The sequence below is a fragment of the Bos grunniens genome, chromosome 11 (assembly GCF_055505025.1).
Source record: "Bos grunniens cultivar Pamir isolate PY7600 chromosome 11, Bosgru_T2T1.0, whole genome shotgun sequence".
In the NCBI taxonomy this organism is placed as follows: Eukaryota; Metazoa; Chordata; class Mammalia; order Artiodactyla; family Bovidae; genus Bos; species Bos grunniens.
Window position 1 is genome coordinate 46643353 of NC_141175.1, and position 17982 is coordinate 46661334.

The following is a 17982-nucleotide window of genomic DNA, read 5'->3' on the forward strand; positions in this document are numbered from 1 at the left end:
TCTAATGTCCAACTGGAAAACTAACTTGGGATCAGTTACAGAGGGCCTGGAACATCAGATTAAGGAGTTCATATTTTATCCAACAGGCTAGCGTCACACGCTTAAGCTCTGGAAAAAGCTACTTTTTCACTTTTCAAATCCTGAGGTTGCAGCTGTGCAAAAACTTGTGGAATAATAGAGAAAATGAGGGGTTACTTTCAGGCATATAAACCCCTTTTTGTACCTCTAGAATTCTGAACCATGTGACTGTGTCACCTATCTTAAAAATAAATTATAATTAAAACTACATTTAAAAATAAGAAAAAGGAATTCTTACATGACAGAAGAACCAGAAACCAATATATGTATGCCTTTTGGGGAAAAGTTTATGGTACTTTAAATACTTTTTAAAAACTCACATAGAAGAAATATAAAAAAGATAAAATATGTTCACATATGTAGACAATACAGAGATATACACAGAAAATATAATACATGCTCATAATAGTTCTCACCATGTATTACGGAGCTCCCATCGGAACTGAGTTCTGTAAACTAAATGATCATACCCACAACTTGCCAACTTTCAAGCAGTTTCCTCAAACAGCTGAAGAGCCATTGAGAGCTCATACAAGACTGCTCTCAGAAATTTAAAGACCTGCAGGTGATATTTTTTAAAAAGAAGAATAGGAGAAGAAACAAACCAAGAGAGGAAAGACAGCTAGTCTCTTTGTCACAGAGTCATCTCTAGTGGCCAGTCTCACCACTTGCCAACAGCTACATCAGTTAAATGAGATTAATAATTAAATGACTTGGGGACAACAATAAGAGAAGGGGAATATAAACACTTAACATCTTCAAATTTACTGGAGCCTCTACCTGGTTACGGAGTGATGAGGAATAGGACTTAACAGTCTAGTATCCTCTCAGATGAATAAAAGTCTTTCTGGTTTTTGTTCCTGACATAACTTCTAGAGCCACATCAAGAAAGAATTATAAGTTAGACACTGCTGAGCTAAGGAAACATACTATGTTAGGCAAATGCAAAATACTGTAAGACAGCAACAAAGAAAAGTGTAAGAAAGCAGAAACCCCAAACCCCTTAAATAGAATCCATCCTTTGATCAAGGGTAAAACGCTGTGAGTTTGCTCATGGCCTAGATCTTAAAGATGGCTTCCTGAAACCCCTACCTTCATCCTGTTACCTGTCACGCCCAGGTTCATAACCTACAGCCATAACAAGAGAACATGGAAAACATTTCTCCTCTCCTTAATCACAGAAATAACACATTCTTCCTAGGAAAACATATCCTGATTTCCATTAACCTCTTCCATCAACACACTATGCCCTTCTTGAATCCTGAAGTTTCATCTTCATTCCCTTGAGTTTCAAATTCATGCAGAAATCATTATACTTTATCCTGAAGTCATGAATGGGCACTTAGGCTGAAAACATTATTTTAAAATACTGTTTATTAAACCTTAATATGCATGGTATAAAAAAGTGAAAGTTGCTCAATCATGTCCGACTCTTTGCAACTAGAGAGTCCATGGAATTCTCCAGGTCAGAATACTGGAGTGGTAGCCTTTTCCTTCTCCAGGGGATCTTCCCAACCCAGGGATCAAACCCAGGTCTCCCACATTGCAGGCGGATTCTTTACCAGCTGAACCACAAGGGAAGCCCAAGAATACTGGAGTGGATAGCCTATCCCTTCTCCAGGGGATCTTCCCAACCCAAGAATCAAATCGGGGTCTCCTGCATTGCAGGCAGATTCTTTACCAACTGAGGTATCAGGGAAGCCCTGTGGATCTCATTAAAATGCAGATCCTGATTCAGTAAGTCTAGGGCAGGGCCTGAAGGAAGCAGTTCTAACAGATTCATTCCCAGGCTTTGCAAATTCTCCTGTTTCTCAGAAAACACTTGGAGTAGCAAAGTTCTAAAAGGTATGGCACATGTATACATAGTTTACTTACAAAGGCACAATCCTAATGGAACACTGGCTGTTCTTTCTATAATTTATTCCTTCTTCTCTAATGTATATTAGATCTATTTTCTTATCCTCTCAACACCTGCAATTTATCTTCAAAGCCTCTTTCCCTTTACTCAATTGGCATCTATAAATTTCCTTCCTCTCCTTTTATTTTTCCATACCCTCAAAACAATACCTAAAATGTATATGTAACTGAAAAAATGTATGTTCTTACTATGTGTACAAGTCTATTTTTATTATTATGTCCTTTAAATAGATTCTAAGTCAGCATACATATTCAGTCATTTAAAAATTCTTGCAAGCATGAGGCATGAAAAATTCTTTCAAAATGAGGCATGAAAAACAAAAAAAGAGAGCTACAGAATTTAAGCATAAAAATTTGGCCTAACCTGTATTTATCACAAGGACCTTATGCAAAGTAAAGCAAAAAGAATATTAACTAAAACTTATTACAACAAATTTTTATATAATGAAAAGATTTTAAAGCTCTATTTAAGGATCCACTTATAAAATTCCAGTACATCAAACAAATATATTATTCTTTGGGCACTGTCACCTTGTTAACTTTAAACTCTATTTTTAAATGAGATGGGGGGAAATGCAAAATATTTAGAACTACACATCTAAAAATTCTACAATATCCAAATGCTTCTTGTGTTAAGGCCAGATCTTATCATAAAGATCTAATTTAATAGGTATACCATAATGTCCAACCCTAAAAGTAATTGAGCCATCTATTCATCAATAACGGAGAAGGCAATGGCACCCCACTCCAGTACTCTTTCCTGGAAAATCCCATGGATGGAGGAGCCTGGTAGGCTGAAGACCATGGGGTCGCTAAGGGTCGGACACGACTGAGCGACTTCCCTTTCACTTTTCACTTTCATGCATTGGAGAAGGAAATGGCAACCCACTCCAGTGTTCTTGCCTGGAGAATCCCAGGGACAGGGGAGCCTGGTGGGCTGCCGTCTATGGGGTCACACAGAGTCGGACATGACTGAAGTGACTTAGCAGCAGCATTCATCAATAAATTCATCAATAATCAAGTTAAATTTCATTCTTGGCTTTTACCTTGCGACACATTAACAGTAACATACATATTTCTCAAGGAAAAATAAAATCCAGGAATGATGCAAACTATGGGGAAGAAACTCATGTTGTGAATAAAGAATCACCTGATATGTTCTATTTTCCTTAAGAAAAGAGATTCCAATTTAACCATCTTATAGTTGATGCCCCCAGTATAAGACCAAGTTGAGAAAGACTTGTAATCAGGAACTTCCTCATGTATTCCCTAGCTGAGTTAGTAGTATACTAGTCCTCCAAGCCAGAAACTTGGGTGTCAACCCAGACCTTTCCCTCTCCCTCACCCTCATCCTTTTCAGACCCATACTGAAATGACCACTAAGTATTCTCCATTTTGTGTCCTAAGTGTCCCTCTACTCTATTCTCCCCACTTTCTCTGCCACTGCCTTAGTCTAAGCCTCTTCTCTCACCTTACCTATTGTAATAGCTACCCTACTGTCACAGCCTCCAGTTACCCTTTCCACTATGATCCTTACTTCACACTGTCATCCGAATCATTTTCCAGAATGAAAATCTAAAGTCAGGATTCCCTGGTGACTCAGACGGTAAAGAATCCATCTGCAACGCAGAGACCCAGGTTCGACCCCTGGGTTGGGAATACCCTCTGGAGAAGGGACCAGCTACCCACTCCAGTATTCTTGCCTGGAGAATTCCATGGACAGAGGAGCCTGGCGGGCTACACTCCATTGGTTCGCAAAGAGATGGACAGGACCGAGTGACTAACACTTTCACTTTTCTTCAAACCTAAAGTCTCTTCTGCTCAAAAGCTTTTAGTATCTCTCCATCACCCACAGAATAAAGTCCAAGGCATGTACAACAGCACTTCACCACTGCCTGCCTCTAAAACATCATAGCCCACTGCATTCCTCCCACTTTAAGGCCCATCATAATCCAATTACACTGCATGAACTTCCGGCATACCACTCACCTCCACACTTTTGCATAAGCAGTTGCTTCATCTAGAATATCCTTCATTTCTTCCTCTTTAGCCTCCTGGCCAATTATTATGAACCTTTCAAAACTCAGCTCAGCTCCCAGAAAGTCATCCCATACCCTACCCTACCCTTAAAGAGTTATTTCCTTCTCTGCTAACTTTGTAAGTAAAAACGGCATTTGTTGAGCATTTACTATGTGCCTGACATTGTTCCAAGCATTTTACATGTCCTAACTCATTTAATCTTCACTTAATCACTTCACTGTGAAGTGATATCATTATCACCTTTCTCAATATGAAAATTATCTCAGAGGAGTAAATAACCTGTCCCCAAGATTATCTAACTGTTAGGGGATGGAGATAAAGATCCCTACATCATACATATTTATATTATTGCACCTATCACAGAGACTTCCTTTACATGTCCTGTCATTGCCCTAGACTCCTTGAGGGTGAGGATTATTTCATATTCAACTCTAAAGCTACAGAGCCTGGTATAAAGTAGGTAATCAGTACATGCACTTCTTGAGTTGTACATAAAATAACATTCTAACAAGTTTAAGAGAAAAGCATTCGGAAACTAGTTTCCAAATAAATATTCAGATATGCTTTAAGAGTTCGAGAGTACAACAAGTTGTTTTTCATCTTATAAAAAGAGATTAATACAGACATGCAATTACAGTCTGTGTGAACAATGAAATGGACTTATTTTTGCAGTAATACTGCTTAATCACTACAATAAACAAAACCCAAAGTACCATTTTCTTAAGATTAACTTTTTTCCTCTAATAAGAACAGTAGTAGTTCAACTGCTAGGTCGTGTCCGACTCTTGCAACCCCATGGACTATAGCCTGCCAGGCTTCTCTGTCCATGGGATTCTCCAGGCAAGAATACTGGAGTGGGTTGCCATTTCCTTCTCGAGGGGATCTTTCTGACCCAGGGATCAAACCCAGGTCTCCTGCATTGTAGGCAGATTCTTTACCAGCTGAGCTACAAGGGAAGCCCAATAAGAATTCTTCTTGCTCATCATTCAGGGCAGTGAAAAGAAAGCCCTAAATTTACTTTGCCCAAGTGAAAGCAAAAAATCATAGACCAGCACTACTAATTGCTTCCTTAAGTCTGGCCAAGAAATGTATCTCATGAGGCAATTAAAATAAAATACAGCTGCCTGACTAAGCATATAACAAAAGAATTTCTAAGGTTGTATGGACTGGCATTCTATTAATCAGATAATGAAAAATTCTTTATTTTAAGCAAAAGGAAAAAAAAAAACAGATCAGCACCACCCTACAAGAATAGATTTCTGTATTAAAACTCTATTGAAACATAGACATATGTGTTAATCAAAACACATGCATATGTTTCCAATATTTCAGTAGCCATTTTTACATCTCCTTAAAATTATAAAAATCAAAGTTATCCTAACACTAATGATGCAAGACCTCAAGACCAAGTCTGCTGTACTTAGTGTGCTCTCATAGTGACAGTCCTCTGAGCCACACTGAAGTGCAGTAATTAAAACCCACAGGAATGGTACCAGGAGCAACAGTGCACACCACAGTACTTGTGAGAGTCATCTGCACCCCGCCCAGCTTTCACACACTTGTGCGCTGCAGAAAGGTAAATCTGCTGTCAGAAGCAGCAGAGTTTAGGCCACAGCACAGCAAACTCTACACCCAGGCACTCTTACCATTTCTTGGTACATTCAACCATCAGTTCCTGGTAGGAGGCCACAAACTGGAACTTGGATGCATGTTTTCCCACGCGCTGTAGTCTCTTCCAAACTGAAGCCATGATGATCAGTCAAAACAGTGGAGCAGTTCTGGGTTAGCAACACAGCAGCTTTAACAAAGCAGAAGGTCCAAAGCAAAGGAGCTTTGCATGTATGTCTGTACTTTACAAAACTCAGCTACAACTTGAAATGATGTTTGGGGTCCATAAAGTCTTCTCCCTATTTCACAGGGTAAATTCCGTCCTAGATGAATGGCCCAGTCAAGAAGAGGATGACACACGTGACAGGATGAGTGAGAGGAGGTTCCCTCATGGAGACATCACCATTCCACCTCGGGGGCTATGTGATATGTATTCTGGAGGACTGAAAAGCAAAACAAAGAGAAAAAATATGAGAAGAGAAGCCTAAGAAGTGACTAACCACCCACGTCAGATAACACTGCAACAGACAACCCCAGTTCTCCAGCATGTTTTTCAAACAATGAAACAAAACACTAACCTCAAAAGCCAGTAACGTCAAGGATGCAAGACACCAAGGAAGAAATTACAACTCACACCATAGACGTGGAGCAACACGTCAGGTAATCGGCATCAACAACTGCGAGGCGAAAGCCGGGGCCCTACCTCCTTCTCCTAGCATCACAGAAGGGCGAGCAGAGCGGGAAAGTCTAGAGATGCTGCTTAATATCCAAAGCCAGTCAGAGGAAGGAGTGGAGTATTTTAAAATAAACTTTATTTTTCAGGTGATAATTAATAGCTCTGAGTCCTAAAATAAGTGCGTGGAGCAAATTAAGGAGCGGGGAAGAATGCTGCTGCTGAGTCGGAGGGGGAAACGGATGGGAAAAGAGGAGTGGAGGGAAATCTCAAGACAGAGAGAGGGCAGTGTCCCGGCTCCAGGCCACTTGGGCTCTCATTCACCTTCGCTGCCAACCGGAGGGAAATGGAAACTCCTGCCTGGGCGTGAAGCAATGACCAAAGGGGCAAGTGCACGGTGCGGGGTGCGGTGCCTCCCTCCCCCATCCTCAGGGAATAGTCCGCCGGAGCCTCCTCTCCTCCCGCACACAGCCCAGACCCCTGCCCCCAGCGGAGGCAGGCGGTGGCTCGCCCGCAGTCCCTGTCACCCAGGCGATGCCAGAAGACCCCAGCCCGGTACCCGAGCCCCGGCCTCGCAGCACGTCCACTCCCGCCCCCTCCTCACACCTCTAATCCCGCTGTCGGGCTGAGTCTGGCCCGGTTCCCTCCTCAGCGCCGCTCCTCCGTCGCCGCCGCAGCAGAAGCCGCCGCCGCCGCCACCGAGTCCTCCATCCCCGCCGGAGCCACATGGAACAGCCGAGCCAGCCGCGGCGCTCCCGGGAGCCGGGGTCTGCAGCCCCTCAGGCGGACAGCGCGCCTCACGCCCGCCCCCTCCCGGACGCAGTAGCCCCGCGACCGTCCCCCACCCTACAAAACCCTGCCAGAGCCGCCGCTCAGCGCCCAGCACCCCCTCCCCCGCCTTTCTCCTCCGCCACCATCATCATTACCTCCCCCGCCGCACCTCTCACACTAACCCTACCCACGGCGGCTCAACCTCCGTCCGCCCCGCCGCCATTGGCTGGGCCCTGCACTTTCCCCGCCCACCTCGGCGACCGGGCCTTTGAGGGGCAGGGGCCACTCATTGGCCGAGCAGGGTGCCCATCACAGAGCTCCACCCCCTAGTTCTGGAGGTGTTTTTCCGCCAGGCGGAACGCGGCGTACGATCTACCCTTCTTTTAAAAAAAAAAAAAATTGAAACCCTCTACGGACAATCCCTCCCATTCCTCTGATTGGCTTCAAGAGGGAAGAGCTAGGTGGGAGGAGTAAAGAGTGTTTATAGTGATCTGGAAGGTGGTTGCTGAAGGTGGATGTCGGTCAAAGGTGCTGGGCGGGGTTTATAGCGGGAGTCAGAGCAGAGCCCGGGACTGGCTTCGCTGCAGCTGTGAGCTGTGAGGCTGCTGTGGTTTTTCTCTCCTGTTCTCTCCTATCCCCACCCTAGGAGTTGGGTGTGCCCTCTCTGCCACTAGTTGCTAGGGTGCGCACACAGCCTTGGTTTAACCTTCTGGGATTTTTCCTCTGACCGACTGTAATGACCTGGCCAAGCCCCTACCAAATATTCGATCTGCTGGTCCTTAATGAACCAGATTCAATAACCAAAAGTGAAGTAGCTCAGTCGTGTCCGACTCTTTGCGACCCCGTAGACTGCAGCCTGCCAGGCTCCTCAGTCCATGGGATTCTCCAGGCAAGAATACTGGAGTGGGTTGCCATTTCCTTCTCCAGGGGATCTTCCCGACCCAGGGATCAAACCCGGGTCTCCCGCATTGCAGGGAGACACTTTACCCTCTGAGCCATTAGGGACCTAAAATGTTCATAGTGCGATTTCTTCTTGTTATAATTCTTAAGCGTTTCTATGAATCCTAGTTTCTCCTCTTCGCTATCGATCTTTTTCCCTCTGGTAGGAATTATAGATGAGTTTCGGAGGGTTAGCATATAAAAAGAGTGGTTATGGGCAAAGGAGAGGATGAAATAAACTAAGAAGAGTGTGAGGGCAGGGGCATTTAACCTTGTAAAAGGAGCCAAGGACCCTTTTGAGAACGATGATGAAAGGTATAGATATTTTACCGAGGAGAAATAGGTCCTATCCTAAGACAAAAATTTGCTTTCAATTTTAGGTAGTCCACAGACCTCTGGTTTCGAGAAAGAAGACAAAGAATGAACTTTGGGGAGGAATCTCAACATTTGACGAAGTAAAGTGGGAAGGAGACAGGAGGGAATGGTCAGAGAAGTAGCAGCACCCTACAAGCAATGAGTCAATTGAGAAAAAGAGAGGGAAACTAACATGAAAAGAAAACAAGCAAGATGAGTCCTGGAAATAGAACGCATTCTTAATCTTACTAAGGATAGAGAGCAGGATGTGTGGACAAAATAGCTTGAAAGGTGTTACCATCTAGGGAAGGATTCTTTAAGGTCAGAAAGGAGGGCAGTGATGGGTGAGAGCTGAGCTCATCTGTAGCCATGGGGAGGCAAGAGAAAGAAGAGACTGAACAATCAGCATAGATTGGGAGACACAGAAGGCTTGAATCCAGTATCTAATTCCATTTCCATTTGCAATAAAGAAAGTAATCTAATAATACTACAAGAACACAGTGTACATTTTACAGAAAAGGGCATAGATATCACTTATTTCGCTATAGTCTTAATTTTAAAATATGAAAGATAACCATAATAATTATATTGATTCTGATTTTGTGTACATCTTAAAGTTCTCTCGTGTCCTTCCTGAGTGGCTTACTAAATCACTGTAACCTACATCTATTATGATCTCATATAGTGATATATTCTGCATCATTAACAGACTCTAAGTGTATGGATTTTTTAATGGCTAATTTATAGAAATGGTCATAACCTATTTTAATCTGTGGTGTCCTTCAGAACAACCCACATGATAATCAAGAGGGGTTTGCATCCTATTTTTTTATTATTATTCTTCAGAAATTCTCAGACTTTCTCATGTGGTTATTCTGGTTTCTTTTAATACTCTGTGCCTTCCTAAAAAGGAAGAGGGGACTTCCCTGGTGGTCCAGTGGTTAAGACTCCATGCTGCCAATGCAAGGGGCACAGGTTTGATCCGGAAGAAAAAAAAGCACACACACAAACTATTTTTAAAAAAAGAAGGAGAAGGAGTGTGTAGGACCCTAGGGAATCTTTCTCAAGTTGTGGAAAACTTCAAGAAACTAAGAAAGAGTTTCTTGTATGATAGTTCTTCTTTTTAGGGGAAGTTTTTCTCTTGGATATAAACTCTTCTTTTTCATCCTAGCTGCAAAAGTAGCGAAGAAGAGCCCAAGTTTATAAATGGAGGAATTAAAAACAGACCTTAACCCTGTTGCTAAGTTCAAGATAAGTTCATAGGCTCCTGGAGACCCCACAGAGTAGCTACTTCTTCCCTCATGACTTTTTTTTTAATAACCTGTCTAACTAAATTTATTGGAGAACCTTAAATATAGAATATTTTAAGTTCTTTCTATCCACTTAGCTGATAGGGAATACCAACTGAGTATTGATCACATGAAATGTTATTAATGGCACATAAAAGGTACAGTCCCTGCTCTCAAAGAATTTGCAGAAACAGATGTTCAATATACATGCAGGAAATTAACACAAATCACTTCACCTCTCTGAGTCCCAGTTTCTTATTCTGTCAAACAAATCATCACGCTTCCTTTCTGGGATGTTGAGATAAGTATGTAATGGAAATGGAAGATATGTAAAGTGCCTGACATACAGTAAACAGTCAATAAATAGCAATTAATAATGTACATCATTGTGTTTGTTAGCAAACAGTCAAAAATAATACATAATAAACATCAAAAATTGACCTTTAAGAATAACTTGGGCAATACTTAGTTGTTACCAAACATCGCTACCTCAAGGAATAACAAATCTCAAAATAAACTACTTTCAACATTATTTGTCTTCCATTAAACTCAGTGATTACCTAGAGTGGAACACCAATAACCTATGTATACTCAGAACTTTTCAATAATTACTAAGAATTCACTTAGCCCCAGTCCCCATGACCACCTTCCACGCCATATATCACGTGAGATCTTTTGGCATTCTAGAAATTACCTTTTTCTTAAGGTTCCCATTTCTCCTCCCTACCAGTATGTACCAATAAGTACAGCCTACTGACCCTCCCCCCTTCCAAACTGTGTTTCTGCCTCTTTCTAAACCCTGTTAACTCAGGTCTTGATTTATCATCTCCTTCCATCCCAGGCTTAATCTGCATATAATACACCTGTGGATATAAGTAACTTTAATTGTCCTGTCCATTTGACCCAGGTGTTGACTGCAAAATATTATAGCTGTTTTACTTAAAAGATTCAACATTTAAAATAATTTCTATATTGCCTTTAAATGTCACCAAGCTTACAGTGAAAATAGAATATAAAAAAATGGAAAATGCCACCCCAAAATTTCAAATCCTCTGTGCCATGACAGTTTTGAAATGATAGAAATTATTTTCATTGAAGCAGCTTTGCCAGTTAACCACCTAAATGGAGATTCTAGTCTATGAAGTGCAACCGTAGGCTTGAATTATCATCTCTGGTAATAAAATTCTTATCCTTGGGTTTTACAGTCTTTGCAGTAAAAAATTGTCAGAGGTATTATTGCAGGATTTAACCACTAATAGAACTTATCTGTGCCTTAGTCATAGTAATAAGATTTACCTGCAACAATAGCACTGCACTGCAGATTTTTGCATTGTGTTTTGCAGTTACCATAGCAGCTATACAATACACAACAATATTACTGCAATTTTTAACTGCTAATAAAATTACTATTTCTTTTATGCCCATAACAAACAAACTTCTTCTGACAATCCTACAGCAATATTTATATCCTTAAAAAGCTCACTGTGGCAGGCTAATACTTTTGAAATATTAACTGAGGTTTTTGTAGTAGTTGTTTTTCCAAATATTCTTTTTATTCCATGGCCTTTCTCCTCCCATACCCCACCCAAAGACACCTTCAGCATCATGTTAATGTTAGTTGCTCAGTTGTGTCCAACTGTTGTGATCCCATGGACTATAGCCTGCCAGGCTCCTCTGTCCATGGGATTCTCCAGGCAAGAATACTAGAGTGGGTAGCCATTCCTTTCTCCAGGGGGATCTTCCCAACCCAGGGATCAAACCCGAATCTCCCGCATTGCAGGAAGATTCTTTACTGAGCCGGAAGCCCCATATCCACCCTCAGATAGACTGGGTTTTGTTATTGTTTCAGAAAAGTAATATAAGAGAATGTAAAGAAAGAGGGAATTTCTCCTTGTTTTTGAGTTTCAGAACCCAAGCCCTTTAGGGGGTAACGAAATATATCCAGTTAGAGACCTGTACTGTTCAATATGTTAACCTATAGCTGTATGTGACTACTGAACATTTGAAATGTGGCTAGTTGAAATTGAGATGTGCTGTGGGTATAAAATACAAACCAATTTCAAAGACTTAGTATGTACAAATGAAGAGGATATATCTTATTTAAAAGTTTTCTATTGACTGCCTGTTGAAATGATAATATTTTAAATGTATTGGATAAAAAAAGACATTAAAAATTAATTTCATTCATTACTTTACTCTTTTAATGTGGCTACTGGAAAAATTTTAATTATACATGTGGCTTGCCTTATTTTCCTGTTGGATAGTGCTGGTATATACAATAGTATAACTTCCTTGCCTAGAGATAAGAAATGGATTTCCGACTGGAATGGGATTAAGAAGTTGGCTGGAAAGTAATGAGAGGCTACATGCTGGTGGGTCCCAGAGAGCAGGACTCACTGCTCTCTTCTCACCCTATTCTGGCAGAAGCCTTTGGCAGGATCTATCTATAGGAACTGAGAGCCAAGAGAGATAATTTCCGTTCATTTTATTTGTTAGAGCCCAGGGATGTGGCAAGACCCTAAGATAAGAAAAGGCTGGGTCGTGTGTCCAGTCTGGCCAAGACCAATTCAATAGCATTTTTTGTGCTGAATGAAATGTTCTATACATGGGGGTCCAATACAGTAGCTTCTAGCCACTAGGACTATTGAGGGAAACCACTAGGGCTCAGAAACGTGGCTAGCCTAACTAAGGAGCTAAAGTTTTATTGAGTTTTAATTAATTTAGATTTCAACAGCTGCATGTGACTGGTAGCTACCATAATGGACAGTGAAATCTTGCATAGTACCATGGAGGTTCTAGAAGCCCAACATGATGAGCCCCAGATCCCCAAAAGGGTGCAGAGACAGCAGAAGCAGCAGACCTAAAGGAACCTTGCTGATTGGCCAAGGTCAATCCAGCAGCCATCTGTGGGGCCAGCTGCCTTTGAGGAAAGATACAGAGTGGAAATCTTAGGGGAGCCAGCATGGCAGAGGAGGAGCAAAGATCAAATGTTTCATCCTCTTTCTCTGACATGCTAATCCTAGAGAAGTCTCCTCAGTTTAGATGCAACCTCTGCCAAATTGACTATGATTAAGTATCTGCCACCCCTCATGAAATCAGAGCTTGAACTAGAAATTGGCTTGAGTTATGGAAAAATGAAATTATATTTCTTGCAAACCTGAATTTTGTAAAACTTGAGGTCTGTACCTGCTATACAACTGAAAGTAATAATTCTAACAAAATGCTTGGAAACCTATGTTTATCTTCTTAAAAGGAAGCTCTTCTTTTCTCTATCATTAAAGGACCCAAGTTCTTTAGTGGACATGAAAGCTGCATCAGAAAACCATCTTTCAACTAAAAACAGAATATCCTTTTATGAAATTGTTTCTGTTCCAATTACCCATGAATGAATCCTTGCAGTTAGCCATAATGAACCTTTGCACATTGAACCTAAGATGGCACTAAACTCCAGGACCTTGATTATGTTCTAAATGCCCAATTTTATCCAGTTCCACAATATCTAGGAAAGGCAACCTGGGCCTAGTTGGAGGAGACACAGGAGCATCCTTGGCTGCCTTGAGACTCAAATAGAGACAGAAACAAGTCTATAGATACCATCCACTGGTAATTCAGTATGCCTGGCACCTGCTGTTTATGCATGCATGCATGCTAAATTGTTTTAGTCATGTCTGACTCTTTGCAACCCCATGGATGGCAACCCACCAGGCTCCTCTGTCTATGGAATTCTCCAGGCAAGAATCCTGGAGGGGTTGCCATGTCCTCCTCCAGGGGATCTTCCTAGCTCAGGGATCAAATCCACATCTTCTGCTACTCCTGCATTGCACGAGGACTCTTTACCACTGAGCCACCTCTGTTATACAGAGCAATATATGAATGATTAGAAGGCTCAGAAATCTTCAAAATGTGGATACTCAAAATGTTAGCAACAAAGACATCAATCAGCTAGAATGGATGACAGCCATGAACCACTGGCCCAGCTCTCTTATTGAGGACCAACTAAATATCAGTTCTTGACTCTAGAGTACCTTTGCAGGTCTGATCTTTCACATTACTCAAGATAATTTAATGTTGGTAAAATCCCAGCCCAGAAATGGTGTATATGCCAAGATAAATGCAGTTATCAGAGAGAATTTACATTTTGCCAGTAAGTCAACCATTACTGGGATTATTGCAAAAAAAGTTTGAGTTGAAATTAGGTGGGCTCGAGCCCTTTCTGAGAAACTGTTTGCTAAATTTAATAAATGTACGTCCTATAAAATCAGGGATTCTTGGCCAAGGTTTATTGGTCATTTCCCATTAAATGTTAAGAGCCTTTGATGACTTATAAAGAGTAGACTGATCTCTGCTTTTTTTTTTTTTTCCTATGTTTTCAATAATTGGAATAAATTGCAAGTAACCGGACATAGCATGATGCCAGTGTTTTCTTCTGAATAATTCCTGGATGACTATATTTAGTATGAACAAGATAATATAATTAACATCTTCTGAAATAATGAGGCTAGACAGGAAAGGCAAAGAAAAACCAGTAGGAATTCACAGTCTTGGAGGGCACTGAATACCCACCATGTGGTGTTGAATCAAAGCATCTCCATCTCAAACAGTGCAAAACGCAGCAAGCTGAAATCAGGCAGAACCTCACTTACCAGCGCACTGGACATGAGCCAAGGGAAACTAGCCCTGTTGCAGAAACTTGCCCCAAATGAGTAGAGCTGGAAAACAAACCCAACACTCAGAGGGTAGGATTAACTCAGGCATAGTTTGGGCAATCTGCTAGGCAGGGCAAAATGGAGAACAGTTCCAGGACAAGGGAAGTAACATGGAAGCCAGAGAGAGCTGCAATATCATCCCAGATCTCTCTTTTTAGAGTAAATCAACCAGTGACTGGGCTTCCAGAAAGTAGAACATAGCCTGTTAAGTAGAGACAACTTCATGAGAGCCGCTGGTTATTTCTTCATATTTTGTTGCAACTTTTGTTGCTATTTTTAAATAGTCCCAATAACGAATCATTGATATTTTTCTCCAAGGAAAGAAAGTTAACTGTTGAGCAAGAACTGTTTTTTGTGCCATAGGTTAGTCTTCTAAGGAAATCCTGATATCTTCAACATTAAAAACCGTGATGTTTTGTCCCAAAATGATAAATTTGTTCCATTTCAGGTACTGAATATATAGTGCTAAGCTGCACTTGTTGAGAAGTAATTATCTGGCATTATTGGTGTACCATATCTTATTTCAAAAACTTAAGCAAGCACCTTTCCCCTGTGAGCTAGTATGTTTCAGTGGAAAAGGGGAGTACTGTACATATGCATCTTTCTTTACACAATCCATGCTAAAAAGATGTATATTTATTTGACCATATTTTAAATATTCACTCTTTCTTTGAACTTTTTCCAAATAAAAGCAGGCGGACTGTTGTTGATTGCTCATCTTCTTTCATTCTTGTAATAACACACTTCCTAGCTACTCACAAAGCTACCTTGTGCATGCTTCTTCCCCAGCTTACCTCACAACTGACAAAATAATAATTACTAAAACCCTACAGTCAGTTCTTAGTGATAAACAGAGAAACTTGTTGAGAACGTCTTCATACATGTCATGCTATAAAGTGAAACCATTACACTGCTACATGGTATTAACTGCCCTTCAACACTGTGCGTGCATGCTAAGTTGCTTTAGCCGTGTCCAACTCTGTGTGACCCTATGGACTGCAGCCTGCCAGGCTCTTCAGTCCATGGGATTCTCCAGGCAAGAATACTGGAGTGGGTTGCCATGTCCTCCTCCAGGGGATCTTCCTGACCCAGGGATCGAACCTGTATCTGTTACATCTCTTGCACTGGCAGACGAATTCTTTACCACTAGCGCCACCCGGGAAGCCCTTCAACACTGTGTGGTATGGCTATTTACAATGCCCAGGAATGATATTTGGTCAGTTTTGCCAATAGTTCATTCTGCTTTCTCTTATTAAAATCTTAATAATTTTCAGCTGATTTTGCAACAACATAACCTGTACCTAGTTTTGCTACAAACATAAAAGAATACAACTTGACTGATAGTTTTGTGATTTTGATTTCCTTTGATGATATTTTTAGCTAAAAATCCATTCATTTGTTAACAAGTAATTTATTAACTTGTTATAAGTAGTATTTATTAATTTACTAGCTAAGTTTTTAATAATTGAATGACTACTAAGCTTAAAGCATTGAGCTAAGTATTGGAGATGCAGCACAACAAAAGGGACAAAATTCCTGCCCTTATGGGGCTCACATTCCTCATCAGTTAGAAACTATTATTTAGTGTTTGCCTTAGAAAATCTCAACTGATGAGAGGGGACTGTGTGTTGTTTAACAATGACACAAAAACTAATCAAAAGAAGTGTTATAAAAGCCAATGCACTGGGGACTAATATTAACAGATTGCTCCCTCAATGAAATCCAGTTTTCAGATATTTATTGTTGTATTTATAATTTACACCTTTATTTCTTTGTAGTTGCTTGTGAAAAATCGCACATAGACTTTGTCACACTTCACACAGGTTTATAATCTGTACTTGCACTATGCAATTGTGAAGATACTGTTTACAATTTGTTTTTAATTCACTTGAATTGTAGTAATATTTACCTTACTGTTTTACTTTTTTTATGCTTCACTGAACCACTTTAGAGATATTGATCCATGTCTTAAAAATTATGAATATAAGACAACACTATTGTAACTGTAAAAATGCAAAATTAACACATACCAAAACTGAAATTACATTGTCTGAGAGAGATTATCTGAAATCTGTTAAATGTTAGCCAAAACAATTTGATCAATGCATTCCTTGGTGTTCCCATGAAACTTTTAAGAATGAAATGTTATTAAGAATGATAGTATTTTAAGAAACACACCCATCCTATTTAATATCCCTTTTGACTCCTTTATAAAATAATAAAAGCTTATTTTCACTGCCCTTTATTCAGAAATATTTTAACTACCTTCCTAGATGTTCTGAGGGGTAAAATAAAGTTGGCATTTATCTTGTAAGCATTCTATGACCTTTTTAAATGTAAAAATAGATATATAAGAGAATACTCAGTACACAAATATATGTTAGAATGTAAAGATTATGAGTGATACCATTTTCTTAAATTCTCCTTTAGTGTTTTTAGATTGATTTTTACAATAAAAATAAGGATTAAAATTGCATAACGGTAGTCTTAGATTGAAAGTATTGTATAAATCATTATGTACTCTTTAAAATGTTCTCTTACTATATAAAAGCTGCCACCTATACTTTCTGCTTATAAATCATATCTAATTGATAAAAATAAAAATGCTCCCCAGAAAAAATCCATTCCTAGTACATCTAATGTGTCTTAATACTGAATCTATTTTGCCTATCTACACACTTCAGTCTGGGAGTGAGTGAATACTCTTCTTTCACAAAATGTTCTATTCCTACTGATATCTTTTGTATTTTATGTCATAAAAAGGATAGTTTTTACTGGTACTTTTTACAGGTTTGAATTGTGTTATTCAGATTTAGAACCATGAATGTCATGGTCATGCTGGGTATTTTCCCCATGACCCTCTAATTTGGGGCTGACATTTGACTCCCTTTTGTCATCATATTCTCTACAGAGGATTCTATTCTCTGCTTCAGTGTCAAGTCAGGTGGGTCAAATAAGCAAATATTTACTAAGTGCCTAATATGAGTAAGTAGAGAAGGAAATGGCAACCCACTCTAGTACTCTTGCCTGGAGAATCTCATGGATGGAGAAACCTCGTAATCTACAGTCCATGGGGTCGCAGAGTCGGACATGACTGAGTGACTTCGCTTTCACTAATATGGGCAAGAAAGTGTTGCTGTTTTAAAAAAAACAAACAAACACTATAGGACTTCCCTGGTGGTCCAGTGGCTGGGATTGTATCTGCCAACACAGAGGACACAGGTTCAATTCCTGGTCCAGGAAGATCCCACATGCTGTGGAGTAATAAGCCCATGGACCACAACTACTAAAGCCCATGCTCCCTAAAGCCTGTGCTCCACAGAACAGAAGCCACTTCAATGAGAAGCCCGTGCATCACAACCCCCTCTCACTGCAACTAGAGAAGGCCCGTGTGCAATGAAGACCCAGCACAGCCAAAATTAAATAAATAAATTTTTTTAAAAACTACACACATTTCTAAAATGTATGAAAATTTTACATAACTGTGTAAGTCACAGTTGGAGAGCTCGAGAAATTTAAACTTATTTCAGAGGGAAAAATTGTACAAAAAATAAAAATGTAAACTATAACTAATTGATAGCTTACAAAATATTCAAGTAACAGCTTA

At 40.2% G+C, this 17982-nt stretch overlaps 1 protein-coding gene across 30 annotated transcripts in view; it reads right to left on the reverse strand.

Moving 5' to 3' along the window:
• Window positions 1–17982, reverse strand: part of EHBP1 (EH domain binding protein 1) — a 580191-nt gene that overhangs the window by 348373 nt on the left and 213836 nt on the right. For 11 of the 30 annotated variants that reach the window (XM_086326413.1, XM_086326406.1, XM_086326399.1 and 8 more), the window contains exons 1-2: window positions 6923–7266; window positions 5682–6086 (exon numbers count right to left, since the gene is read on the reverse strand). In XM_086326413.1, coding sequence (XP_086182539.1) covers window positions 5682–5785 — 104 coding nt within the window. In that variant the 5' untranslated portion in view covers window positions 5786–6086; window positions 6923–7266. Of the gene's footprint in view, window positions 1–494; window positions 635–5681; window positions 6087–6221; window positions 6895–6922; window positions 7359–17982 lie in introns of those variants that run through there. The other 19 variants (XM_086326384.1, XM_086326385.1, XM_086326386.1 and 16 more) reach the window with 8 other exon arrangements.